Below are 20,939 nucleotides of genomic sequence, written 5' to 3' on the forward strand. Positions count from 1 at the left end.
ATTGTACTTCGTTCAGTTACGTATTGCTCTTTTGCTCTGCCAGGGTCCACCTACTTGGCCGTGAACAAAGACCACTCTTCATATAACGCATCACGCTTACAAACATAAAGGTGCCTGTATCTCCGAACTATACAATGAAACGTGGGGTTTTTATTAGAGCAATGTGCTCGGCAGCCAACTGCACCTTGGGTGCCAGTTTCACGATCGAGAATACGCCCAAATCGCGGATACCATAATGTCGCCGCCAGCCAAACTGGACAAAGGGGTCACGACCTCTTTGACGACGACGACCAAAAAATATTTTTGGGCTGTTTGCGACATTGAACGCGAAACTTTCACACAAGGCGCTGTTGGCCAAGCCGAGCCCATTGCTCTATTCAAAACCCCACGTTTGATTGTAAAGTTTGGAGATACAGGCACCTTTATGTTTGTAAGCGTGATGCTATATGACGAGTGGTCTTTGTTCATTGTCAAGTAGGTGGACCCTGGCAGAGCAAAAGATGCAGAGGGTCGTGTTGTGTAACACAGCTACGTTTGCATGAATGGAAGGGTCGATGTATGATACTTTATGCATTACCATGTATTGCCAGCTAACAGCCACTTCCTCTCAATCCCAACTTTTATTCATTGTGTGACAGTGGAATGATGCTCCTGCTCCAGACATTTACTTCTATGATTCAATTACCTTGATCCTAGCTGATTTGACTGAGCTACGGCCAAACTAAGATTACATCAATGCGCATTCACACACCATGGGAGTTGGGGTGGGCTGGCTTGGTCGAGGTTGAGTACTTCCACTCTTCGTTTAGTATCCCTACGGCCTTGGATTTACCATGTTCTTGTGATCCGATCATTCTCGCTGCTTACCGAACACGCTTACCAATATTAAGAGTAGGTTGACAATATGGGAATTCACCTTTATGATAATGGCATTACGCGTACAAGTGATTAATTTCGTTGATAGATTTCGTATCACCTGGTCTAATTTGGCCAATGGGTGTATGCATACACAACATTGCACTAGGCTCTTCAGACTTAATCCTGGTATGTGCGCCCCATCACTTTATCATCTCATGCAGCATCAATTTATCAATGCATCCTCCCCAACACACAAAATGCCCACGCCCGCAATGCACAATAAAAGGATGTTGTCGCCGCCCATCATACTCCCACACGCCTCTTTCCTCTGTCATACTCCTTTGATTGCTTACAAGGTCAATTTTCCAAGGTTTTGTACGTATTCCATTTTTTGTTACTTCGTTGAATTCGACGCTGTGTTCTCATTTATCTTTTCTCAACGATTCTATCCAAAAGCGTACATCAATCAGCAAGTCTTGCGCAATGTTGACCAGCAATGAAGCGTATGAAAGTGTATGAAAGTAGCAAAGGCAAGCAGGAAGTTTGAGAAAGACGTGCTATTTTCTTTGTGGTGTTGACACAAACCTTTTCTTTACTCTTTTTTACAGATTACAACAAGCAAACCACAATGGCATTACACACTGCAGCTTGACGTGGGCAGCGAAATCCTAAAAGAACGAGCTGGTATGACCAGATTTTGGGTACAAAAGCTTGCATCTCACACAGCGATAGGTACCAAACGCGACAGTGAGCCATCATCATCCAAGCGGCAGTCAAAAAGACTCAAGGATCAAGCTGTCAAGGTAACTTTCGTGGAAAGATGAAAGGTATTATGTTTATGCGTGTGCTCGTTTGTTGTAGGGCTATAGCGAGGCAATTGATGACAGTGACGTTCAAGAGGACGAGGATGATGGCACTCCAATGACGAGGCTCTTTTGGTTGTCGGGCGTTGGCCAAGCAAAGGAGAATATCGATAATGCATGTGTGGATGCACAGGTACTTTTGAAGTTCTTTTATTTTACCACTGCAGCTGATACTCTTTTCAAATCTAGTGGATCATGAATGGCTATAACATTACCAAGGATTTATATCAATATCACAATGACGTTGTCAAGCTGTGTCAAGTAGCTGATCTACAAGATGTATCGGATATGTATGAAGGCCTACCAAGTCATCCAAGGCAGCCAAGACAGCATACGCCAGAGTTGACAAGTCATTGATTGCACCAAAGCCTGACATCTTGATAACAAAGGGTGGAGTTGAGTGCATTGCTGGTGAAGTCAAGAAGCCCCATACAAGAAAGATTGCTGTGGAGACGGATTTGTTCAAGCTAGGAAATGTCATGAAGTTGATGCTGGATGAAATTATTGAATCGAAGAGCGGCCATTATGTTGTTGCTGGTATTCACATTCATGGTAAGATTTCATGGGAGCTGCGATATGTTTTGCCGTATCCCCATTCTGACATGTTATCTTTGTTAGGTTTTTCTTGTTGTACATACAAGATGGATTTGAAGTACCATGCGACATACCGCCTTATTGAGCTTGCGAATTTCGACCTGATGAAGAATGCCAGCGATTTCCGTTCAGCGGTAACATCGTTCGAAGAATTCCTCCAAGTAAAGGTAAGTGGTGTAGGAGAGCAAAAAGTGAGTAGCCCATATTAACACCTCACAATACGTAGAATGTCATCACCACCACCACCAATTCTCAACCAAGCTGGAGGCGGCCATCGTTTCTTCCCCCAAAAAACCATAAATAACTGTTAGCAATGTGCATGATTTGTATATATAAATTGTAGCTATATATAGGTAATAAAGACATAGAAGGGTTACAGGTATTCAATCGCAAATAAGAAAGAAGCGGGCAACATCAAGGTGTCAGTCAAAGAGACTCACAGATAAAGAGGTGAAGGTACATAGCTCGATACGCAATGTACCACAATGACCCAGAAGACGAAGAAGGTGAAAAATTTACGCATAAGACGAAGCTCTTTCATTGTTGGATGATATTGCTCACAAGCTATCTCCTTTCTCTCAAATCACACATTCATAGAAATGCGTCTGCCATCGTGCACGGCCCACATCTTTATGACATGTATGTTACATCACGATGCACAAGTTGTCAAAATGGGGATACACTATACTATATAGGTAAGGGAGCACACGCACTACATGTTTTCGGAAATTGAAAGAAAGCGCTAGTGTGTCTGTGCATGATGTCAACAACGCGAATGTTTCAGAACAATGCTGCAGGTTGGGGTTCTACAACAACATGACCATTGTTTCAGAACCGCCTCTTTTTTCTTTTTCCTTTTTTCCTTCTTTACAACTTTTCTTGTTGCCTTGGATATACATATACAATGAATTTCATGAAAGGCTTGTTCCTACCAAAGTATCCAAATCCAACCATCGAGGTTGGAGAGCATGTATACCGCCATCGTGATGCAAAAGATGGGTTGGTGCGTGAGCCCATTACACCAGACCTCAAAGACAAAGCATACACAGTATACAATGTATGGTCATCCGTGACCGAGCAAAATGCACGCAAGCCTGCATTTGGTTGGCGTGATCTCATCAAGGTGAGTGAATGGAACACATGTACCTTCACAAAGTTGGATCATGCTCATCATCACCAAAAGATCCATAGCAAAGAAAAGAAAGACGACAAGGGCAACACCAAGAAATGGAACATGTACGAGTTAGGAGATTACGAGTGGTTAAACTATGGCGATGCCAAAAAGAATACCGATACCATGGCAACGTGGTTACTTGATCAAGGATTCCAAAAAGGTGACAGGATGCTCATTTATGCCAAGACCAGGTAAAATGACTAGCAACGTATATTATCATCAGTCCATATGGATCGCTTACGAATCATGTTGTTAGACCCGAGTGGATGCAAATGGCATTGGGTAAGTAAAATGCACTTTTTTCTTGCTCATACAGGATACTCATTGTTTGCCATGCAGCTTGTTGTGCCATCGGTGTTGTCATTAGCACGGCATATGACAGCATGCCACCCGATGCAGTGGCTCACATCATTAACGAGATCGAGCCTAAAGGAATCTTTACAGAGGTAAAAGGGAATGCCAATCCATGACAACAAGGAGAGAGAATGACCTTTCACGTATCAGATCTCATTGATGGAGGCTTTGCACAAAGCCAAAGAGAAAGGAAAAGAGGGATCGTATGAGCCAAAGATGGTGATTTACACTGGCAAGCATTTTGAAGCCCAGGATCAGCTTGACAAGTTCAAGTCTTACAATGACATGCAAGTACATCATTGGCCCGATATCCTTGACACAAAGATGAGTTCCAAAGACATTGAAAGTTCAGCACCAAAGGCCGATGATCTTGCCATGATCATGTACTCGTAAGTAGGAACGATGCCAGTATTATGATTTAAGTTGACGCTTGGGGTAAATGAATTAGATCAGGCACCACTGGTAATCCCAAAGGCATTGAGCTGACACACGGCAATATCGTTGCAGCCATGAGTGCTGCCGAGCACCTTGTTTTGAATCTCATTGACCATGGCAAGCATTGCTACATTGGATTTTTACCACTCGCACACGTACTTGAATTCATTGTCGAGTTCATTTTCATTTCAACGGTAAGTCGTTTTGGGGTAGGTCATTGTGTGTGATGTTGATGGACCAACATGGCATCATTGTTATTATTGGAAGGCTATTCCCATTGGCTATGGCACCGTACGCACCTTAATGCCAGAATCGGTTTGTGGCAAAGATGGCCAAGGCAAGGGAAAAGGTGATCTTGAAACTTTAAAACCCACCATCATGGCAGGCGTTCCTGCAATTTGGGAACGTATCCGGAAAGGTGTCATGCATGAATTGGATAAACAACATTGGTCCGTGCGTAAAGCATTTGATGGTATGTATGATAAACAATGCTCCCTTCACACGTGAGCCATGTCATTAAACAAAGGGTCTTGTATATATTTAGTGGCTGTGGAAACCAAGTGGCAAATGCTTAAATTCTTTGGACAAGAAAATTCAATCACTCGAGCAATGGATGCTACCATCTTTGCACCTGTACGTGCAAAAACAGGCGGTCATCTCGTTTATTGTCTTTCTGGAGGTGCCCCTCTTTCCTTTGACACACACAAATTTATGACTACTGCAGTATGCTATCTCTTACAGGGATATGGGTAAGTCTCTAACAATTGGATGTCGACAAGGTTGCTGACAATGAAGCGTGAATCAGGCTTACAGAATGTTGTGGTCTTGGAGCTATCACTGTACCTTCTTTGGGCATGGTTACTGGTGTCATTGGTCCTCCTTCACCTTCCATTGAATTCAAGCTAGTCGATGTACCCGAAACGGATTACAAGGCAGAGAATGGTTGTGGCGAGCTGTGGATCCGTGGCCCCTCTTTGATGCGTGGTTATTATAAACTCCCAGACCTTACAAAGGAAGCGATCACCGAGGATGGCTGGTTCAAGACCGGTGATGTTGCCAATCTCAACGACGATGGTACTTTTGCTATCACGGACCGAGCCAAGAATCTGGTCAAGTTGTCCCATGGTGAATACATTGCCCTCGAAAGTCTCGAATCCAAGTATCGTAACAGCCATCATATCAAAAACATTTGCATCATTGCCAACAGTGACAAGGATTATATCGTGGGCGTTGTTGAACCATCGAAAAAGGATATGGACAAGGATGAGCTTTTAAAAGACTTGCAGCAAACTGCCAAAGAAAGTGATTGCAATCGTGCCGAGATCATCAAAGACATTGTAGTCACCAAAGATGTCGAATGGGCGGACAAGTTTTTGACCACCAGTGGAAAGCTGAAGCGCAAAGATATAGAAAAGGAGTACAAGGATGACATTGAAAAGATTTATAAATGAGCAATTTGATTGTATTTACATGAATCAATGAGAATAAAGTGGGTGAATAAGGGGTAGGTTATATGCATGTACACTCATTCTTCTACTACTTTTCGCATGTCAACAATATCCGAATCGGTATAGGTCATTGTTTGGTCCTTTGCAAATTCATTCTCTTCGTCGCCCTCCTCGTCCTCGTCTTCTTCCTCATCCGGTAAATCAAACTTTCCATGATGCTTCTTTAACAAAAATCCTGGTTGGTATTCGACTGTAATGGATGGTTGCCCATCGGTATCCAAAGAGAGCACCTTGGCTTCCTACTCGTCATATGCTGTGTTAATTCACATGAAGTACCAATGCCACGCTTTCATCATTTACCTTCCAATCCGAAATCTCTGGTGTATATGCCTCTGTCATAGAAAGCAGCTACAACAATAGATGTAAGTATTGGTGACATATGAAGATGATTCATTCATGTACCTTGAATGCGATTAAATCCCCCACAGCAGGAATGGAAGAACCAGAAAATCCGAGTTTGGGAAGCTCTTCATAGTTGCGTTGAATAGGTTGCTGCTGCTGCTGCTCTTCTTGGGTGATTTCAATTTCATCTTCCTCAACATCCTCTGATGACGGTGGTGCTTCAGCATAAAAATGATCGGCCATGTGATCGATAGGATACGATTTGCCTTCTTTCTTTTCACCCTTGTATCGTTGATCTGCCTCAACCGATGTCACATACGCTGCTCCATAAAGATTCTCATGATCCTCCATCTCATATCCATATGCATCGTATTGATCATCATAGGTAGTAGCTGTAATCTCGTCGGGTGCTTCCCACTCCTCCTCCTCCTCCTCCTCTTCCTCTTGGATGCCGTCAAATCGTACGTGTTCACGCTTCTTTTTGTTTTGTACTTTGAGGAAATCTTTGCGTTTGTTCTTGTTGAATTTGAGAAGGTGCTCTGATGATGCTGTTTTATCCTCGTCGTGGGTTGTCTCGATCACGTTCTTTTGCTTTGTCTGTTGTTGTTGTTGTTGTTTCAGCTTCTCTTGCTCTTCACGCTGTTTGATTCGTTTGATGGCTTTGCGTCGGTTCCTCTTTTGTGTCTTTGTAAGACCATCGTTCGATGCTGCTGCTGCTGCTGTTGTTGTCGTCTCTGGCTTGCTGGGTGAAGTTGTCTCCTTCTCTTTACGCTTCTTTTTGGGCTTGTCGTCCTCGGTGTCGATGGCTTTTCTCTTCTTTTCATTGCTGCTCTTCTTATCCATTGTCGATCGCTTGTCGCTCTTCTTTGGCTTTTCCACCTTGGCACGCACTGTAGTCTTCTTCACCACGCGTTTCTTGTTATGCTTGTCAAACTTGATACTACAAACAGTTACTATTTATCCACGTTCAATAAATAATGGATTCGGCTTACGTGATAATGTCATCGTCTTGGATCAATCCCTTGAGAGGCAATTGTGGAAGAAAAGCAAAGGAACCTCCCTTGAGTTCTAGATCGCGGCTGGACTGGACAAGCTTGAGATCCTTGTTGATGGCACGTCGTAGATCGTTGACAGTCGCATTCTTTTTGGCATCGTAAGCATACCAGCACTTGTATTGTGGAAGAGGCTTTCTGGTCTCGAGCGCGATACGCATATAGAAATGAAAAAGAGAGGGAGGGAGAGAGAAAGAGTGCAAAGAGATGGATGCCCGTTGCTCGGCAAAGTACCGCAAAATTACCAAACACGTGACGTTACTGCTCCACACGTACAATGCATGAATGAGTGTCAATGGATTTTATCTTTATAATAAAAAGTTGGGTATCATGCAAATCTTCTAATGTTGGATAAAGGAATACGTGCAGTATCTTGTGCCTTGGACATTTTCACGGCGATATGGTTTCCTTCGTCATCGAATTGGATGTACTTGTCCCCTTCCACAAACCCTGTGCTATGGCTACCACCATGATGCGATGATGATGATGACGATGTATTGTTACTTCCTCCTCCTCCTTGAATAGTCACTGGAGCGGTTGACGATGTGAGTGATCCACTTTCAGAGCCTCCTCCTTCATCCACCGATACATTGGATCGATCACTGGCAGTAGAGCGTGTATGAATAGGCTGCAAATTCCCATGACCTATTATATAATAGATTTGATGAGTATATATACAACCCCTATATTATAGAGAACTTACTCTTGAGGAAACTCGATAATTCTTCCCATCCACCGCCTACTCGCACCATGACCATTTTGCTTGGCAGGATTCGACAATACACCAAACGTGGTTGATCTTCACCAAACCAATATTTTCCAACTTCACCTGGCACCATTTTGATTTTCATGCGATAAGGACTGTCATTGACGATCTTTCCCAATTGCACATCCAATTCGTTCTTAGGATCCGATACAACATACTTTGGCGGAGACCCTTTGCTATTACGATGGCGTGATGTTGAATGCGTGGGTGTTGTTCTTTTGTGTTGACGATTATCCACTGACAAGGTCGATGAACGGAAACCACCACCATATCGAGGTGCAATGGGAGGTTTGGCACTTTTGTTGGAAGTACTTTTGGTCATGGCAAGCTTGGTGAAGAACTCGTGACCCAATTGATTAATACATGCTTGTAGTTCCTTTTCTCTGGAAGCTGCTTCGGATTGTGCTCTTGTCCAATGTTTCAATGTCTTTTCCAATCGATCCGATACACGTTGCTCTTGGTCAATGAATTGTTTCCTCGCTTCAGCTTTGGCTGCTGTGACCGAATCAGCTATTTGTGGTGCAAGCTGCTTATAACCATGAACCAGTCGACGAAGCAATCCTTGTAAATCCGCCTTGTTGAAACGCTGATCAGTGACACGAGCATGATGGGGTGCACAGCTCTCTATCAATCTTGATAACTGGATAATTTGCTCATCCATGCGATCCACAATGCCCATAAACACCGTAATGTTGCCTTCCACTTCAGCTTGTGCTTGTCGTTCATGCACCAACTTTGTCAACTCGGTCACCAACGAGTGAAGTTCTTGTCGTTGTCGTTTCATTTGCTGATCCGATGAAACCATATTACGTGAAAGTAAAGCATCCACCTCACGTATCTTCTTGGCCAAGGTACCCGTTTGCATATCATCTTGAATGGATCTTAGTTCTTGCTTTTCCATCGATATACTCTTGCTGCCAGTCAAATGGAGAGATTGAACACGCTGACGTAGATCATTCGCATGTCGCATGGTTTCCTTCAATTTGGTGCTTGCTTGTTGTCGCATGTATAACTCTTCTAGTTTGCCACGTGTGTTGTGTGCTGACATTTTGACTGCTGACCATTCTCGTTGCACAGCTTCTTGATGTCGATCGATCGATTGTGTAACAGCATCAGCACGTGGGCTATCAGAGAGGCGTCCTCCTTGCAAATGGCCTTTGATCTCATTACCACTCAACATAAAAGAGGCCACCAAAGATCCCATCGCTTCAAATCTACGATCAAATTCAGGCAAATCGGGAGAAGGTAAGAGAGAAGATGAGGGTCGACGTGCCCATGTCATGCGTGCGCTACGTGAATATCGCGCTATTGTTGCCTTGTACTCATTCAAGCGTGTCATCAATTCAATCTCGTCTTCAACGCACTTGCACACCGATTTGAGTACGTTTAAATATTCGTCTTCATCATGAATGCGTTGTTGTAGCTGGCTGATGTTCTTTTCTAAGGGTCGTTTGAGTCGTTCCACTTCAAGCTGACTGAATCGATAGGTATCAACCAAGGTACGTGATCGCTCTGCAATAACACCTCCTTTTTGAATACTCTCTTTGCATCGACGATGGACTTGTTTTGCGCGCGTGAGAGTTTCACCATATGACTTCATAATGTTCCTCATGGTGGATGGCTTCTTATCGGCAATACCAGGGTTGGCATTCGTTTGTTGCTTTAGGATTTGGATTTGCTCTTCACATCGTCGACATTGTTGCTTGATCTCATCCGAATAAAGACCCAAAAGACGTGCCTCTTCCATATCACGTTGTCGTTTTGCTAATGTTGATCGGCATTTTTCCAAATCTTCCTTCATTTTCTCGCAATGCGTTGAAAATGCTTTGCTGTTTTTCATGTCGTCGGCATCTCGTTGCTGAGCATATCTCAAAACCCGATCCAATTCTTGCTCAATTGCTGTCAAGCGTTTACCAAGGTTATCAAGGATGTTGGCTTCATCATTACTGCTACTACGCGAGCTGGTGCTGCTGTTGTACAAGGTGGATGTGGATGTGTGCTTTTTGAATCGACTTCCTCCTCCACTCAAATCGCGCTGCACAGTGGATAAACTACGTTGTAACTTTTCAAGCGCATCGTATCTTTCCACCCATCGATCCGAACGATTCAACAGCAATGCAAGTCGCTCTTGTCCTTCTTGAACGCCATTCCATTGATTCTCAATTTGGCGGTGTATGCCGTCCATTCCCCCATCCTCATCGGATTGTTGCTTTGTTGCAAATTCGAAATAGCCGCATAGGTCGTCAAATGCATCTTTGCACTCGTTACATTGTTGTTGTGCATCACGATGAGCAGCCAAGAGTGATTGTCGTTGAACATGATGGTTGTCTGCTGTCATGACACTGAATTGATCGCAAATACTATCGAGTAATTCTTGCGCACGAGTCATCAAAGAGGATACAACATTTGCATTTTCAGCATAGGTCTTGTGCAACTTGCTGAGATTCACAGCGTCGTATAATTGTGTCAGCAAAGATCGAATCCCAAGGATAATATCGCTTGCTCCATCCAATTGCGTCTTGGCAGCATTCAATGGTACCTCCTTTGCACTGCTAGTACTTGTAGATGCACTTTCCAATTCCTGCAAGAGTTTCTGATATCCATTCGTATCTAGCTTGTCCACTTGCTTTTGCCATTGTGCAATCTGATCATCGGTAAGCTCATCATCATGTTGCCGCTGGTAACTATCAATTGTTTCCTCAAGCTGTGTGAGCTGTTGTACAAGTTTCTCGGCACGATGATGGACCATGGTCGGAGCCAAGATGGATGTCAATGCAGCAATTGTCGTGATCAAGTCTTCGTGCAATGCTGACCATGCGTTCTGGGTATGCTCGTACGTTCTTGACACGAGGTCAAATTCATCAGCCAAAGATTGATACTGTTGCTGGTCATCATCCGGCATCGCATCAAAAGCTGTGAGACATGCTTCAAATTGGGAATCAAGCACCATCATCGCATTATCTTTGGCATTCATGACTCTCTCAAGACCACTCATGGTGCTGATCGCTTGTTGAAGTTGAATCAATGGCACTGGATTCGGGCGTTTCAGCAAAATATCACGCTGTTCCTCAACAGATTTTCCTTTCTCTTTGATCCAATCCTGCACCGAAGTCGCATGATGTTTACAACCTTCAAGAAGCACCTTGCATCGAGACATGCGCTCTTTACATGATAGCTGTTGCTCAAGGCCAACTGCAAGATCATCTAACAATGAACATTTGGCTGCTAGCATATCCTTGATTTCAGCATTCATCGACTCGTCTTGGATCTGGATATCGACAAAGTCATCATCTTCTTCCTGCTGGTGCTGTTGTCGTTTTGGATATGGAACATCACTGCTCACTTGCTGACGGATCTCATACGTCTGCTGCTGAAAACGTTGAACATGTTCCTTTGCACCTAGTGAAGACGCATTGTCACCAAGGAGCTCATCCTGGATCGACGTGGCTTTTCTCTCCAATTCATTTGCACGTTGCAAGATCTTATCCACTGTATCGGCTTGGTTGATAATGTCTTTGGCAAATTGCGCGTGGTGATTGAATATCAATGCCTTCTCTTCAAGCTGCAGCAATTTCATTCTCAATGTATCAGGTAAAGTCGTCATTGGAGTGTCGAGAGTGTGGCATTGGTGTTGAAGAGAGTCAATGGTATGCTGCTGGAATGATTCAAACCATGATGTAAAATCCTCTCCCTCCTTTTGTAATTGTCCATAGTTGACATCGTGTTTATCATTGGTGTGCCATCGAGCTTTGTGTTGGATAAAATCTTGCAAGTGTGTGTGTTGTTGAGTTAAGGATGCCAGTGCCTGGTCAATATCATTCTCCAGAGTTTGACATTTCCGAGCAAAATCAAGTCGTTGCTGCATATTATCAAACGCATTGTCCACCTTTTTCATCGTGCGATCAAGAGAATCAAGGCAAACTTCAATCTGGATCGGCATTGCAATACCTCCTCCGCTGCATTGATCCAAGGCATCTTTGAAATCCGCATAGGCTCTTTGTGTCGGCTGGATATCGTTTTCAAGCAACTCATCCTTGGATTGCTTTAATTGATCGAGAGATTGCTGCCGGGTATCAAGATCAACAATGTTGCTACTCTCGTGCTGCTTGCTCAAATATCGCACTTGGTCATCCAAAGCCTTGAGGCGTGTTGATGTAGATGCATACTGCTGTTCCCATGTAGCTCGCTTCGACATCGCATCCAATGTAGCCAATTGACTGCTGGCTGCGTTCTTGAGATAACTCAAATGATATAAAGCATTGTCCATGTGTCGACATAATGTTTCCATAGCATCGTCATCTCGTTCTTTCAATAGCTGAGCGATGGCCGATTGCAAAGGACGGACTTTTTCATTTTCAATTTGTGTCATCTCGCCCAAGAGCTTATTGACATCTTCCTATATACCATAAATACATTACTTCTTTGCATACCAAAGCACATTAATCGCAACTCACCATTTTGCTCTTGATCACCACCGTGTCTAATATGTCGGCAAGAGGATCCATGTGTTGATCTTTCACATGATGCATACGTTGCTCAATCCATGCATTCAACTGAAGGATGTCATTGTTGAATTGTTGCATCTTTTGTCGAACCTTCTCAGCATGACGATGATCATCGAGGAGCTGAATAACCTTCTTTTCGAGCAATCGGAGTTCATTTTGTCGTTCCTGCATGAATGTTTGGATATGACATTGAGTCCGTGCATGGTATTCGATAGGATCGATCGTGTCAAATTCCCACTGCAGCTGTTCACCAAAGTTGATATTGGGTTGTGAAAATTTGGTGTTTTCAATAGTCGTCATGGCATCCACGATGGCATCCACCTCATCTTTGAACGTTTGCACTTGTTCCTCAATGTCATCACCATCACCAAATCCCTCTTCTTCTGATTGCTCCAGGATCAAGTGGCCTTTTTCAATTTGGCGCTGCTGATTCCCAAATACATGGCCAATGCTGATACGTTGATCAATCGCTTTTGATGCATACTCCAACAAGGATACAATGCCCATATGTTTGTCGTTGAGCTGGTTGTGTTGTGCTTTAAGCTTTGTTGATACGTTTCCACTTAATCCCTGCTGCCCATGGGTCATCATAGTGTCAAAGCGAGCTTGGACGTGTTGGAGAATGTCGGATGAGATCTTTTCCTTGAATCCGCTCAATGCGGCATGCAACTTGTTCTCATCATCATCTGAAGCAAACGACACCCTTACAGGATCAAACATGGCATGATCGACAATGAATCTCCACAAGTCGTGTGCCGTCGTCATGGTAATTTGATTAGCATGCTCCCAATCCCTTTGCCATTCGATGTGGGCCTTGAAAAATGCCAACTGCTTCTTGTGTTGTTTGATAGCAGATTGGAGTCGCTCATGTTGTTCTTTAAGCTCCTCTTCGGTATGGATGAGCAGACTGCGGTCGATGGTACTCGTGTTGGTGTAATCAATTTCCTCTTCAATAGCTCGCACTCGTTCAATCAATCGGCCGTATTCATTTTGTTGTAGCCATGCTTCCAGGGCACGGCACTCATCCTCCAACCGTGACACTTGCTCAGTATCCATCCCGCTGCTGCTTTGATCATCATCTTCTTCCACCTCTACTAACAAGCTCATGGAGGATGATGACGACTGCTGAAGATGATAGGTTCGATCCTGAAGCCAAATGGTCATACGCACCATATCATCATATAAAAGCTTGGCTCGTTCTTGAAGCGAAAGATGTTGTCGTTGACTTGCCAATAAATCTTCTAGTTGTTCCGCCAATGCAGCTAACTGCATCCCATATTCCTCAATCACACTTTGAATCTTCTCATTGCTCATTCGGTTGCTCAATTCGTCGTCTTTTGTGTACGCAGTCGAACCAGGTACTTGATAAGGATAGGGTATGCTGGTTACAGCGACCTCCGACACCAAATAGGCTGATCTCTCCTTGAATGCTTGTACTTGGTCATCGAAGACATCATCATCACTTGATTGCTCTTCTTGCATAGACTTGCATAGCATGTTTCCTTGATGCACAAGATGATCAAATTGGGCAATGACATCTGTCAAAGCAAGAAACTGCTCAACAACCTTGCGACAAAATGCACGGCGTTGCATCAAATCTGCAAAGGATTTCTCAAAAGCAGATTGCCGATTCTCCAAATGCTCCGGTAGTGTGGCAGCAGCATCGTATAAATCCTCCATTTCCTGATACGCATCCAATACTTGTGCGTAGGCTCCTTGATCAAATGCCGAGATCCGGTTCTCCAAGTCTACCAGCGTTTGGATCACATGTTCAGCTTTTGGTTGCTTGTCATTGTTGTTGTTGTCGCATGTCTTCTTCTTCCATCGAGCATCCCCATGCATAAATTGGGTCGTTTCATGATGAGTAGTATCTATCCACGCACTCGCTGATGCAAACAACTCTTCCCATCGTATCCGCAACATCATTGTATCCACAAAGATGGATCGTTTGTTGAGTAGCTGTGTCAATTGGTGGAGCATGTTGAGCGTCTCAAGTGTGATTTCAATGGTGGATGCATCTGCTGGACTAAGCTTATCACGTGTGTCGTTGTCATTGTTGGTGATGGTTGTCAATTTCTTGACATGGTTGCGTAATCGTGTCATATCATCTGCCTCAAAACGCTCAATGTCACGTCGCAATTGTTCATGTTCAAGCTGGATATCCTTTGCATTCCCAGGTGCTTCAAAATCAGGTCCTAGTGGATCGATCCCCTCTGTAGCAGCGTTTCTCTCATTCAGCATGACAATTCGGGCTTCAATCCAACCACGTATACGTCCCGCTTGGATAAACCATATACGCACTTGATCCACCCAATCTGCTACTCGACGATATCGCGTCTCAAGTTGATCCAGTCTTTGCTCAAATCCATGCTTATCCTCTTGATCTTGCTGATCAGAAAACAGGTCATAGTATTCTTCACGTAGTCCAATGATCTTGTTCTTGACCGCATCCACACGACTCTCCAAATCCATAATAGCTTCATCTGTTGTTGGCTTATGTTGTTGGCTATCCATGATGGCTTGAATTCCTTCAAGTTCCTCGTCCAATTGAGTCGTCTGTGATCCAAAAACCATGCCTCGCTTGAACATGCTGTAGCGTTGCTTGGTTTGCTTGTAGCTCGCATTTAATGAATCACGCTTCGCATGCATACTGCCATGGTGCGTATCCACAGCTTGTCGGATGGCTGGCACAAGATCACGTACAAAACGCTGATACTTTTTCCATTCATTGCTATCAAATGCCTCCATTGCCATTGATGCATCCGAAACGGCCTTTTCGTACACTGCACATGTCGCATCATTGCCATCAAGGGGGTGAATAATACGTTGTTGATCGTCTCGAGGTGCCACCTGTGTCAACATGAGCTGCAACGCTGCTATCTTTTCCTTCACCATTTGGGCTTGTTGCTTGTATACACCCACGCCATCTTCCACTTGCTTCAAATCCGCTGCCAATTGTACCAAATCCATCCGCGTCCTTTGAACGAGTTCTTGGAATGCTTCCCATTCGTCACATAATGCCTCATACAATTTGGCCACTTGTGATCTTTGCAAATCAGTCAATCGGATCAGCGTATCATCTGCCATCTCGGGTGGTGATGTGAGCGTATCACGTGCTCTTCCTGCAGCATCCAGCTGTTTACGCTTCGTTGCAATTTGCTCCTCAATGACCATCATCTTATCAGCGTATTCATTGGCTTCAGTAGATTGTATCAACACTTCAGGAATAGCGTCGATGCTGCGTGTGTTGGTGTTGATAAAGGAAATAACATCTTGATGAATGTTGAGCAAGTCGTCCAATACAGGGTGAATGCCACGTGGTAAATGGCCCGTGAGTTGCATCATTAAACGGCTATTGAGGTCAGCACGAATTCTTGCCTTGTCGCTATCAGGAAGACTGGATTCACGTTGATGGCGATGAGGATGATGACGTCGCGATGATGGCATGGGTTTGGGTATAGGTGCTTCATCAGGCGTACGCGATGTGGTGGTGGTGGTGGGTGGACTCGTATTCGCAAATGCTGGTTTCTCCTCAACCACTGGTGGTGGCATCAATGCATCAGGTTCTTCAACGATATCAGGCAGTGGTATTGGTGATGGTGTCCTACATATCACGCGATGATGAATAAGTATCATTCTTCTTGGGTAGAGTTTTTAAAGACTTACTTTGGCTGTTGTTGTATTTCATCGGGTATAGTAACAGGATCACCCATGGCTTCAGCAATAGACGCACGCCGTCGAGATGTCTTTGATTTCCTTGATTCCTCGGTATCTTGTCGTTGGACTTGCGACATGACCTTATAGTATTCACTGACATACATCATAACGCTTGATTCATGTGGATAATCAACATCTGTCAAATCTTGTGGCTCGAGATAGCGTGGTACAGAAAGGTGGGATTCAGCAAGATCGAATGCCATAGTGAGCAGTGTATGCCATGTGCGTTTTTCAGACATATCCGAATGAATGTGATGCGTGAGAAGATCAGGAATCAAGGATGGATCATGTCGATGAAGTAAAAGGCAAAAAGCAAGCCCTGTACGCCATGAACGAGAAAAGTCTTGAATGGGTGGAACAATGTTGGCTGCAATGTAGTCTTCCAATTGGATACGCACCCAATACAGCAATGCCAATTTAGCTTCACTGCTTGCTGTTGTCGATGATGTTGCTTTATCGGCAATTGTCGTATTATGTCGTCGATTGTTGCTGCTGGCTGGAGTGGGTCGTGGTGTGGATGGTGATTGTTCAAGATCGATGATGGATGAAGGAGGGATATCGTCGTTGTCATGGCGTTCTGATAGTTGCTATGTTGTTGTATTGTTGTTAGTAGGTATCCATGACAACGATGTGGCGGTGGTATCCATGATGATTACTTACTGCTAATGATGTCATATAATCATCCCCATGATCATTGATAATGAGCTGCACTTGAAACTTGAGCATAATGAAAAAGATGAGAGCCAATGTCTTTTTCACATCTCCATTGACGATAGCCTCGTTGCCAATGTCGGGCAAAATGTCGGGATGGATCTGCTTTTGTAAGAATGCCAGGGCCTGTGCGACATTTGATAGCTGGTGAATCCTCATATTCATGCGTTCTGGCTTGGGAGCTGATTGACCCGACACAACCGATAACAACTTGAGGAGTCGTTTGCCATCCTGTATCCTTGCTTAGCTATATGCCATCCCATCCATGATCCATCCCATCATCAACGTACCTTAAGATCCTTTTCAATACGATCCACATGGTCAGCGTCTTCAGCCATCGAAAGCTTAGCATTCACCCATCGTTTCAGCGTTCGTTTCTGGACTTCATCATAATCCAAGCCAAGGTTGCGAACCAAATCATCTGATAGTGCACCACCTCCTCGTGATTTCCCATTGCGTATGGTGGTCGATGGTGAAGTCGTAATGTCGCCGCGTAAAAGGGATCCTCTACGTTGTTTCAGTGCTATTGTTGTGCCCCCACCCCCTCCTGCGGTTGGTGCAATGGAAGGAGAAGAAGGGGTTGAGGAGGAAGGTAAATTGGTCCTTGCTGACGATGAGCTGCTGGTCATTGTAAGGTTTGCAGAGATTCATATGTTTAAAGTAGTTGAAAGTGTCGGGCTGATCAAGTGCCAGCTACAAAGGAAGGAGTATCGTGCGCGTAGACAAAAAGAAGAGAGAGAGATGGTGGCTCGCGATAAAAAGCATGACCATAATGGGAAGACCTATTCTTTATTCTCTCTCCAATATTCGTATCGCATCATGTACATACCTCCCTCCTTGCTTTCTTTTACATCACCTTCTCCTTTGTGGTGCCTTTATTTGAGACATAACCGAAGCTGTATTACATTATTACTTGCCACCCATCAAACCCCCCTTCCTCCCCCCCCTTAAAATCCTTTTGTTCTTTTTCCAATCTATCTTTGATCATTGTCATGTGTTTTTATTGTTGTGGTTTAGTCTCCATGACACAAAAATCTCTGTTACACAAATCCAACCGGTTGAGCCACCCCTCTTTTTCTATCTTGTTGGCTGATGCATAAATGATGACTTCACACCCGATCACTTTCTCTCTCTGTGTGTCATGTAAGACCAACATCGTAAATGCATTCGTTCATTCGAGTGCATAAAATGATGGTATCACGACATTAGCCCGCAATGCATGCATATTAGAGTTCGTCACATCTCTTCTTGTAAACGTGCTACAAACATCATCATCACTCGCAAGGTTTGGTTTTTCATTCAGTGTTTTATTTGATGAGAGAAGATATGCAATACGTATATACATTAGACGTTCTTTACAGATTTGCTTACAAATGAAAAGACAATGGTCGTAAAAACTGCAACACCTGTAAGGAGAATGAACGCCCTTGATAATGAGATGGCCAGGATGTCGGCAACGATAGCCTGGATTTTGGGTGATAATGTGTGCACCTCGCGTAACGATGTGCGAATGAAATGTACAAGCTATAAGAGAGAAAGGAGGTGTGTGATGTGAGCCAAAAAATATACGTCATATATATGTAGCGGACAACATTTTTGACTTACTTGCTCAGCGTCGGGACCTTTGAAACGTTCATGCAACAGAATTTTGAGACTTGCTTGTGTAACTGAGGATGTTGCTGATACGCCGAGGATTGTTCCCATGTGTCGAGCCAATTGAATCAGCATGAATACAAATGTCATATCTGATACACAAGATGCGTGAGATTATTGACATCAACCTTAAAAGAAAAAAAAGAGATGACGACATGGTGTTTGTACGTACCTGCTTTTGAAACCGCTACTGGAACCGCCACTTTGACAATGATAACATAAGCTCCGATGGCACAACCTGCCAAGGTAAACAATAACATTCCAACTGGGAACGAGATTTGCTGTAACATCCAAAAGTACATGAATGCGCAAGCAACGCCGAGTGTAATGGCAATCCCCATGCCGCTATTACGAAACGATCTTGGACGTTGCACATACCAACCGGCAGCAAAGGAACCTGCAATGACGCCAATTGTGTGAGCTGCAACACACAAACCAGCCTTGTCAATGGATAATCCCAATACGCCCTATATCACATTATCGATACATAAGCAAATACGTATGATGAAACGATAATAATAAAGATACTTGCCATGAAAAATTGGGGCAATGAGATATTGCAGCCACCTGATAACATGCTTACAAGCATCATGCCAAGGCCTCCAATGACTACGGTGCGATTACGGAACAAGTAGGGTGGCAACAATGGGAATTTTGGAACATAGACTTCGTAGAGACCAAGTGAAATGAAGGATGCAATGGCAGCCACCATCATTGAAACAACAAATGGATCACTCCAGTCACGTGTATTGCCACCAAGAATCAATGCGGTACAAAGCGCGGCATTGCCGATACCACAAAGAATGGAGCCACCAAAGTCAACAAGCTTGATACGATCCATCATTGAAACCTTGCCCATTTGGTCCATGCTGGCAACGCGATAGTTTTTCAAATGAAATGTAAAGACATACAAGCTGACAGCAAGGGGGATGACGTTCATGTGGAAACAATACCGCCAACCTACCAAGTTGGTGATAAATCCTCCAATGGGGGAGCCCAAAGCCAGTGCAACCTATTAAAGTTACCAGGTTGAATAACCTCACAATTTCTGGAAATGTAACAACAACATACCGAATTCATGCAGGTCACGTACGATTGGTACCCGCTACGATTTTTCAGTGGCGCCAAGTCATGGATGAGGACATCCGGCAAGAAAACAAGACCTCCTCCACCAAGACCTGCCACGGCACGGAAAAAGATCAGTTGCGACAAGTTTTGAGAGAAACCACAACCAGCCGATCCCACTAGGAAAAGAAAGCTAATGGCCATGAGGACCGGCTTTCGTCCAAACATATCAGAAAGCCGACTTGCTGGAAGAAGATGAAGATGATGATGATGATCGCGTCACATCATGTGATGAGTTTTGAGTTCGTAAAATGATGTAATATGATTGCTATGTACTTACATAAGGGCAAGGTTGTGACAACAAAAAGTGAGTAAATAGTTTGGATCCATGTAGCAAGGTTGGATCTAAAAATATGCAACAACAAGGCACTTTGTTATTCACCATTTCTAGTTTCAGGGGTTGTTTACTTACTGCTTGAATTCGCTGCCAATTTGGGACATCACTGTGAAAACAATCGAGTTATCTAAGCATGCTAAAAAGCTGCCCATAGACAAGCTACATCTCTATGTGAGTAACGACGACGACGACATTATACATTCAACAACGGTGGCTGCCGTGATGATTGTTAGTTGCCTGTTGTAACGAGTTAGATACCATGTAACCATAACGAGGATGGAAATCCCCGCCTTATTCTCTCCATCGTCATCGCCATCATCTTGGCCATCATGATCTTGTTTGACAGGTCGAGAAATGGAATCGTAGTACTTGTTTGGAGCATGTTCTCCATCACCATGGTAGCTTCTTATCGGGAGAATAAGATGCTGCTGCTCGTTGCGATCAAGAGAAATCATGGCAAACAACCAAGAGGCAAATCCAGGAGAGAGATGTGAGAGAGGAAGGAAGAAAACTTTGCCAACGAAGAAGAATGGCGAGTTGATCCTAGATAAACCTTACTTTTATTTGTATCAACAAAGACCATGACTAGTCGCACGACAGTAAGTTAATAATCGATGCATTTTTTGTAACACGTCGGTCAGCATGTCGTGCAACGCTGGATTTTTGACATATAGGAAAGACAAGCGAAGAAGTATTTTCGAGCGGTTGTGGTGGTGGCGTCTGAGTATATACTTCTCCCAAACAAAAAGGATGTACAAGCTCTAATGTTTTGTCCCTTTATCTACATGAATGCTAAAGCCGATTCCTCTCTACGATTGTGATGCCTCTTACAAGCCTTGTTTACAAGCAAATTGAGTTTTTGCCAAGGTGTAGTGGGAAATGGTTGCCAAGGATTGCCAAATGGGTTTCGTTTACCGGTTGCCATGATACCAAGCTAGTAGTAGT

The 20,939-nt window shown here is 43.9% G+C and overlaps 5 protein-coding genes across 5 annotated transcripts; 2 read left to right on the plus strand and 3 right to left on the minus strand.

Moving 5' to 3' along the window:
* Positions 1-1,544: 1,544 nt before the first annotated feature.
* On the plus strand, positions 1,545-2,619 carry O0I10_000345 (uncharacterized protein; the record flags this gene model as incomplete). Its single annotated transcript, XM_058480456.1, has 6 exons — positions 1,545-1,661; positions 1,720-1,854; positions 1,911-1,975; positions 2,020-2,273; positions 2,340-2,482; positions 2,542-2,619. The coding sequence occupies 6 exons, from the start codon at positions 1,545-1,547 to the stop codon at positions 2,617-2,619; spliced, it is 792 nt and encodes a 263-aa protein (XP_058348979.1).
* Positions 2,620-3,228: 609 nt separating this feature from the next.
* Positions 3,229-5,729, plus strand: O0I10_000346 (uncharacterized protein; the record flags this gene model as incomplete). Its single annotated transcript, XM_058480457.1, has 9 exons — positions 3,229-3,438; positions 3,499-3,680; positions 3,746-3,771; positions 3,829-3,935; positions 3,994-4,232; positions 4,292-4,472; positions 4,546-4,750; positions 4,823-5,027; positions 5,084-5,729. 9 exons carry the CDS (start codon positions 3,229-3,231, stop codon positions 5,727-5,729), a joined length of 2,001 nt encoding a protein of 666 aa, XP_058348980.1.
* A 74-nt stretch (positions 5,730-5,803) lies between these two features.
* Positions 5,804-7,341, minus strand: O0I10_000347 (uncharacterized protein; the record flags this gene model as incomplete). The annotated part of the gene is made up of 4 exons (XM_058480458.1): positions 5,804-6,025; positions 6,087-6,134; positions 6,189-7,068; positions 7,121-7,341. 4 exons carry the CDS (start codon positions 7,339-7,341, stop codon positions 5,804-5,806), a joined length of 1,371 nt encoding a protein of 456 aa, XP_058348981.1.
* A 167-nt stretch (positions 7,342-7,508) lies between these two features.
* O0I10_000348 (uncharacterized protein) lies at positions 7,509-17,508 on the minus strand (the record flags this gene model as incomplete). Its single annotated transcript, XM_058480459.1, has 6 exons — positions 7,509-7,825; positions 7,884-12,342; positions 12,401-16,055; positions 16,118-16,755; positions 16,829-17,110; positions 17,170-17,508. 6 exons carry the CDS (start codon positions 17,506-17,508, stop codon positions 7,509-7,511), a joined length of 9,690 nt encoding a protein of 3,229 aa, XP_058348982.1.
* A 715-nt stretch (positions 17,509-18,223) lies between these two features.
* O0I10_000349 (uncharacterized protein) lies at positions 18,224-20,449 on the minus strand (the record flags this gene model as incomplete). The annotated part of the gene is made up of 8 exons (XM_058480460.1): positions 18,224-18,403; positions 18,485-18,624; positions 18,705-18,999; positions 19,065-19,544; positions 19,604-19,842; positions 19,938-20,002; positions 20,070-20,153; positions 20,253-20,449. 8 exons carry the CDS (start codon positions 20,447-20,449, stop codon positions 18,224-18,226), a joined length of 1,680 nt encoding a protein of 559 aa, XP_058348983.1.
* Positions 20,450-20,939: the final 490 nt, after the last annotated feature.

Source organism: Lichtheimia ornata (genome assembly GCF_029851405.1).
Source record: "Lichtheimia ornata isolate CBS 291.66 chromosome Unknown scaffold00001, whole genome shotgun sequence".
Lineage (NCBI taxonomy): Eukaryota > Fungi > Mucoromycota > Mucoromycetes > Mucorales > Lichtheimiaceae > Lichtheimia > Lichtheimia ornata.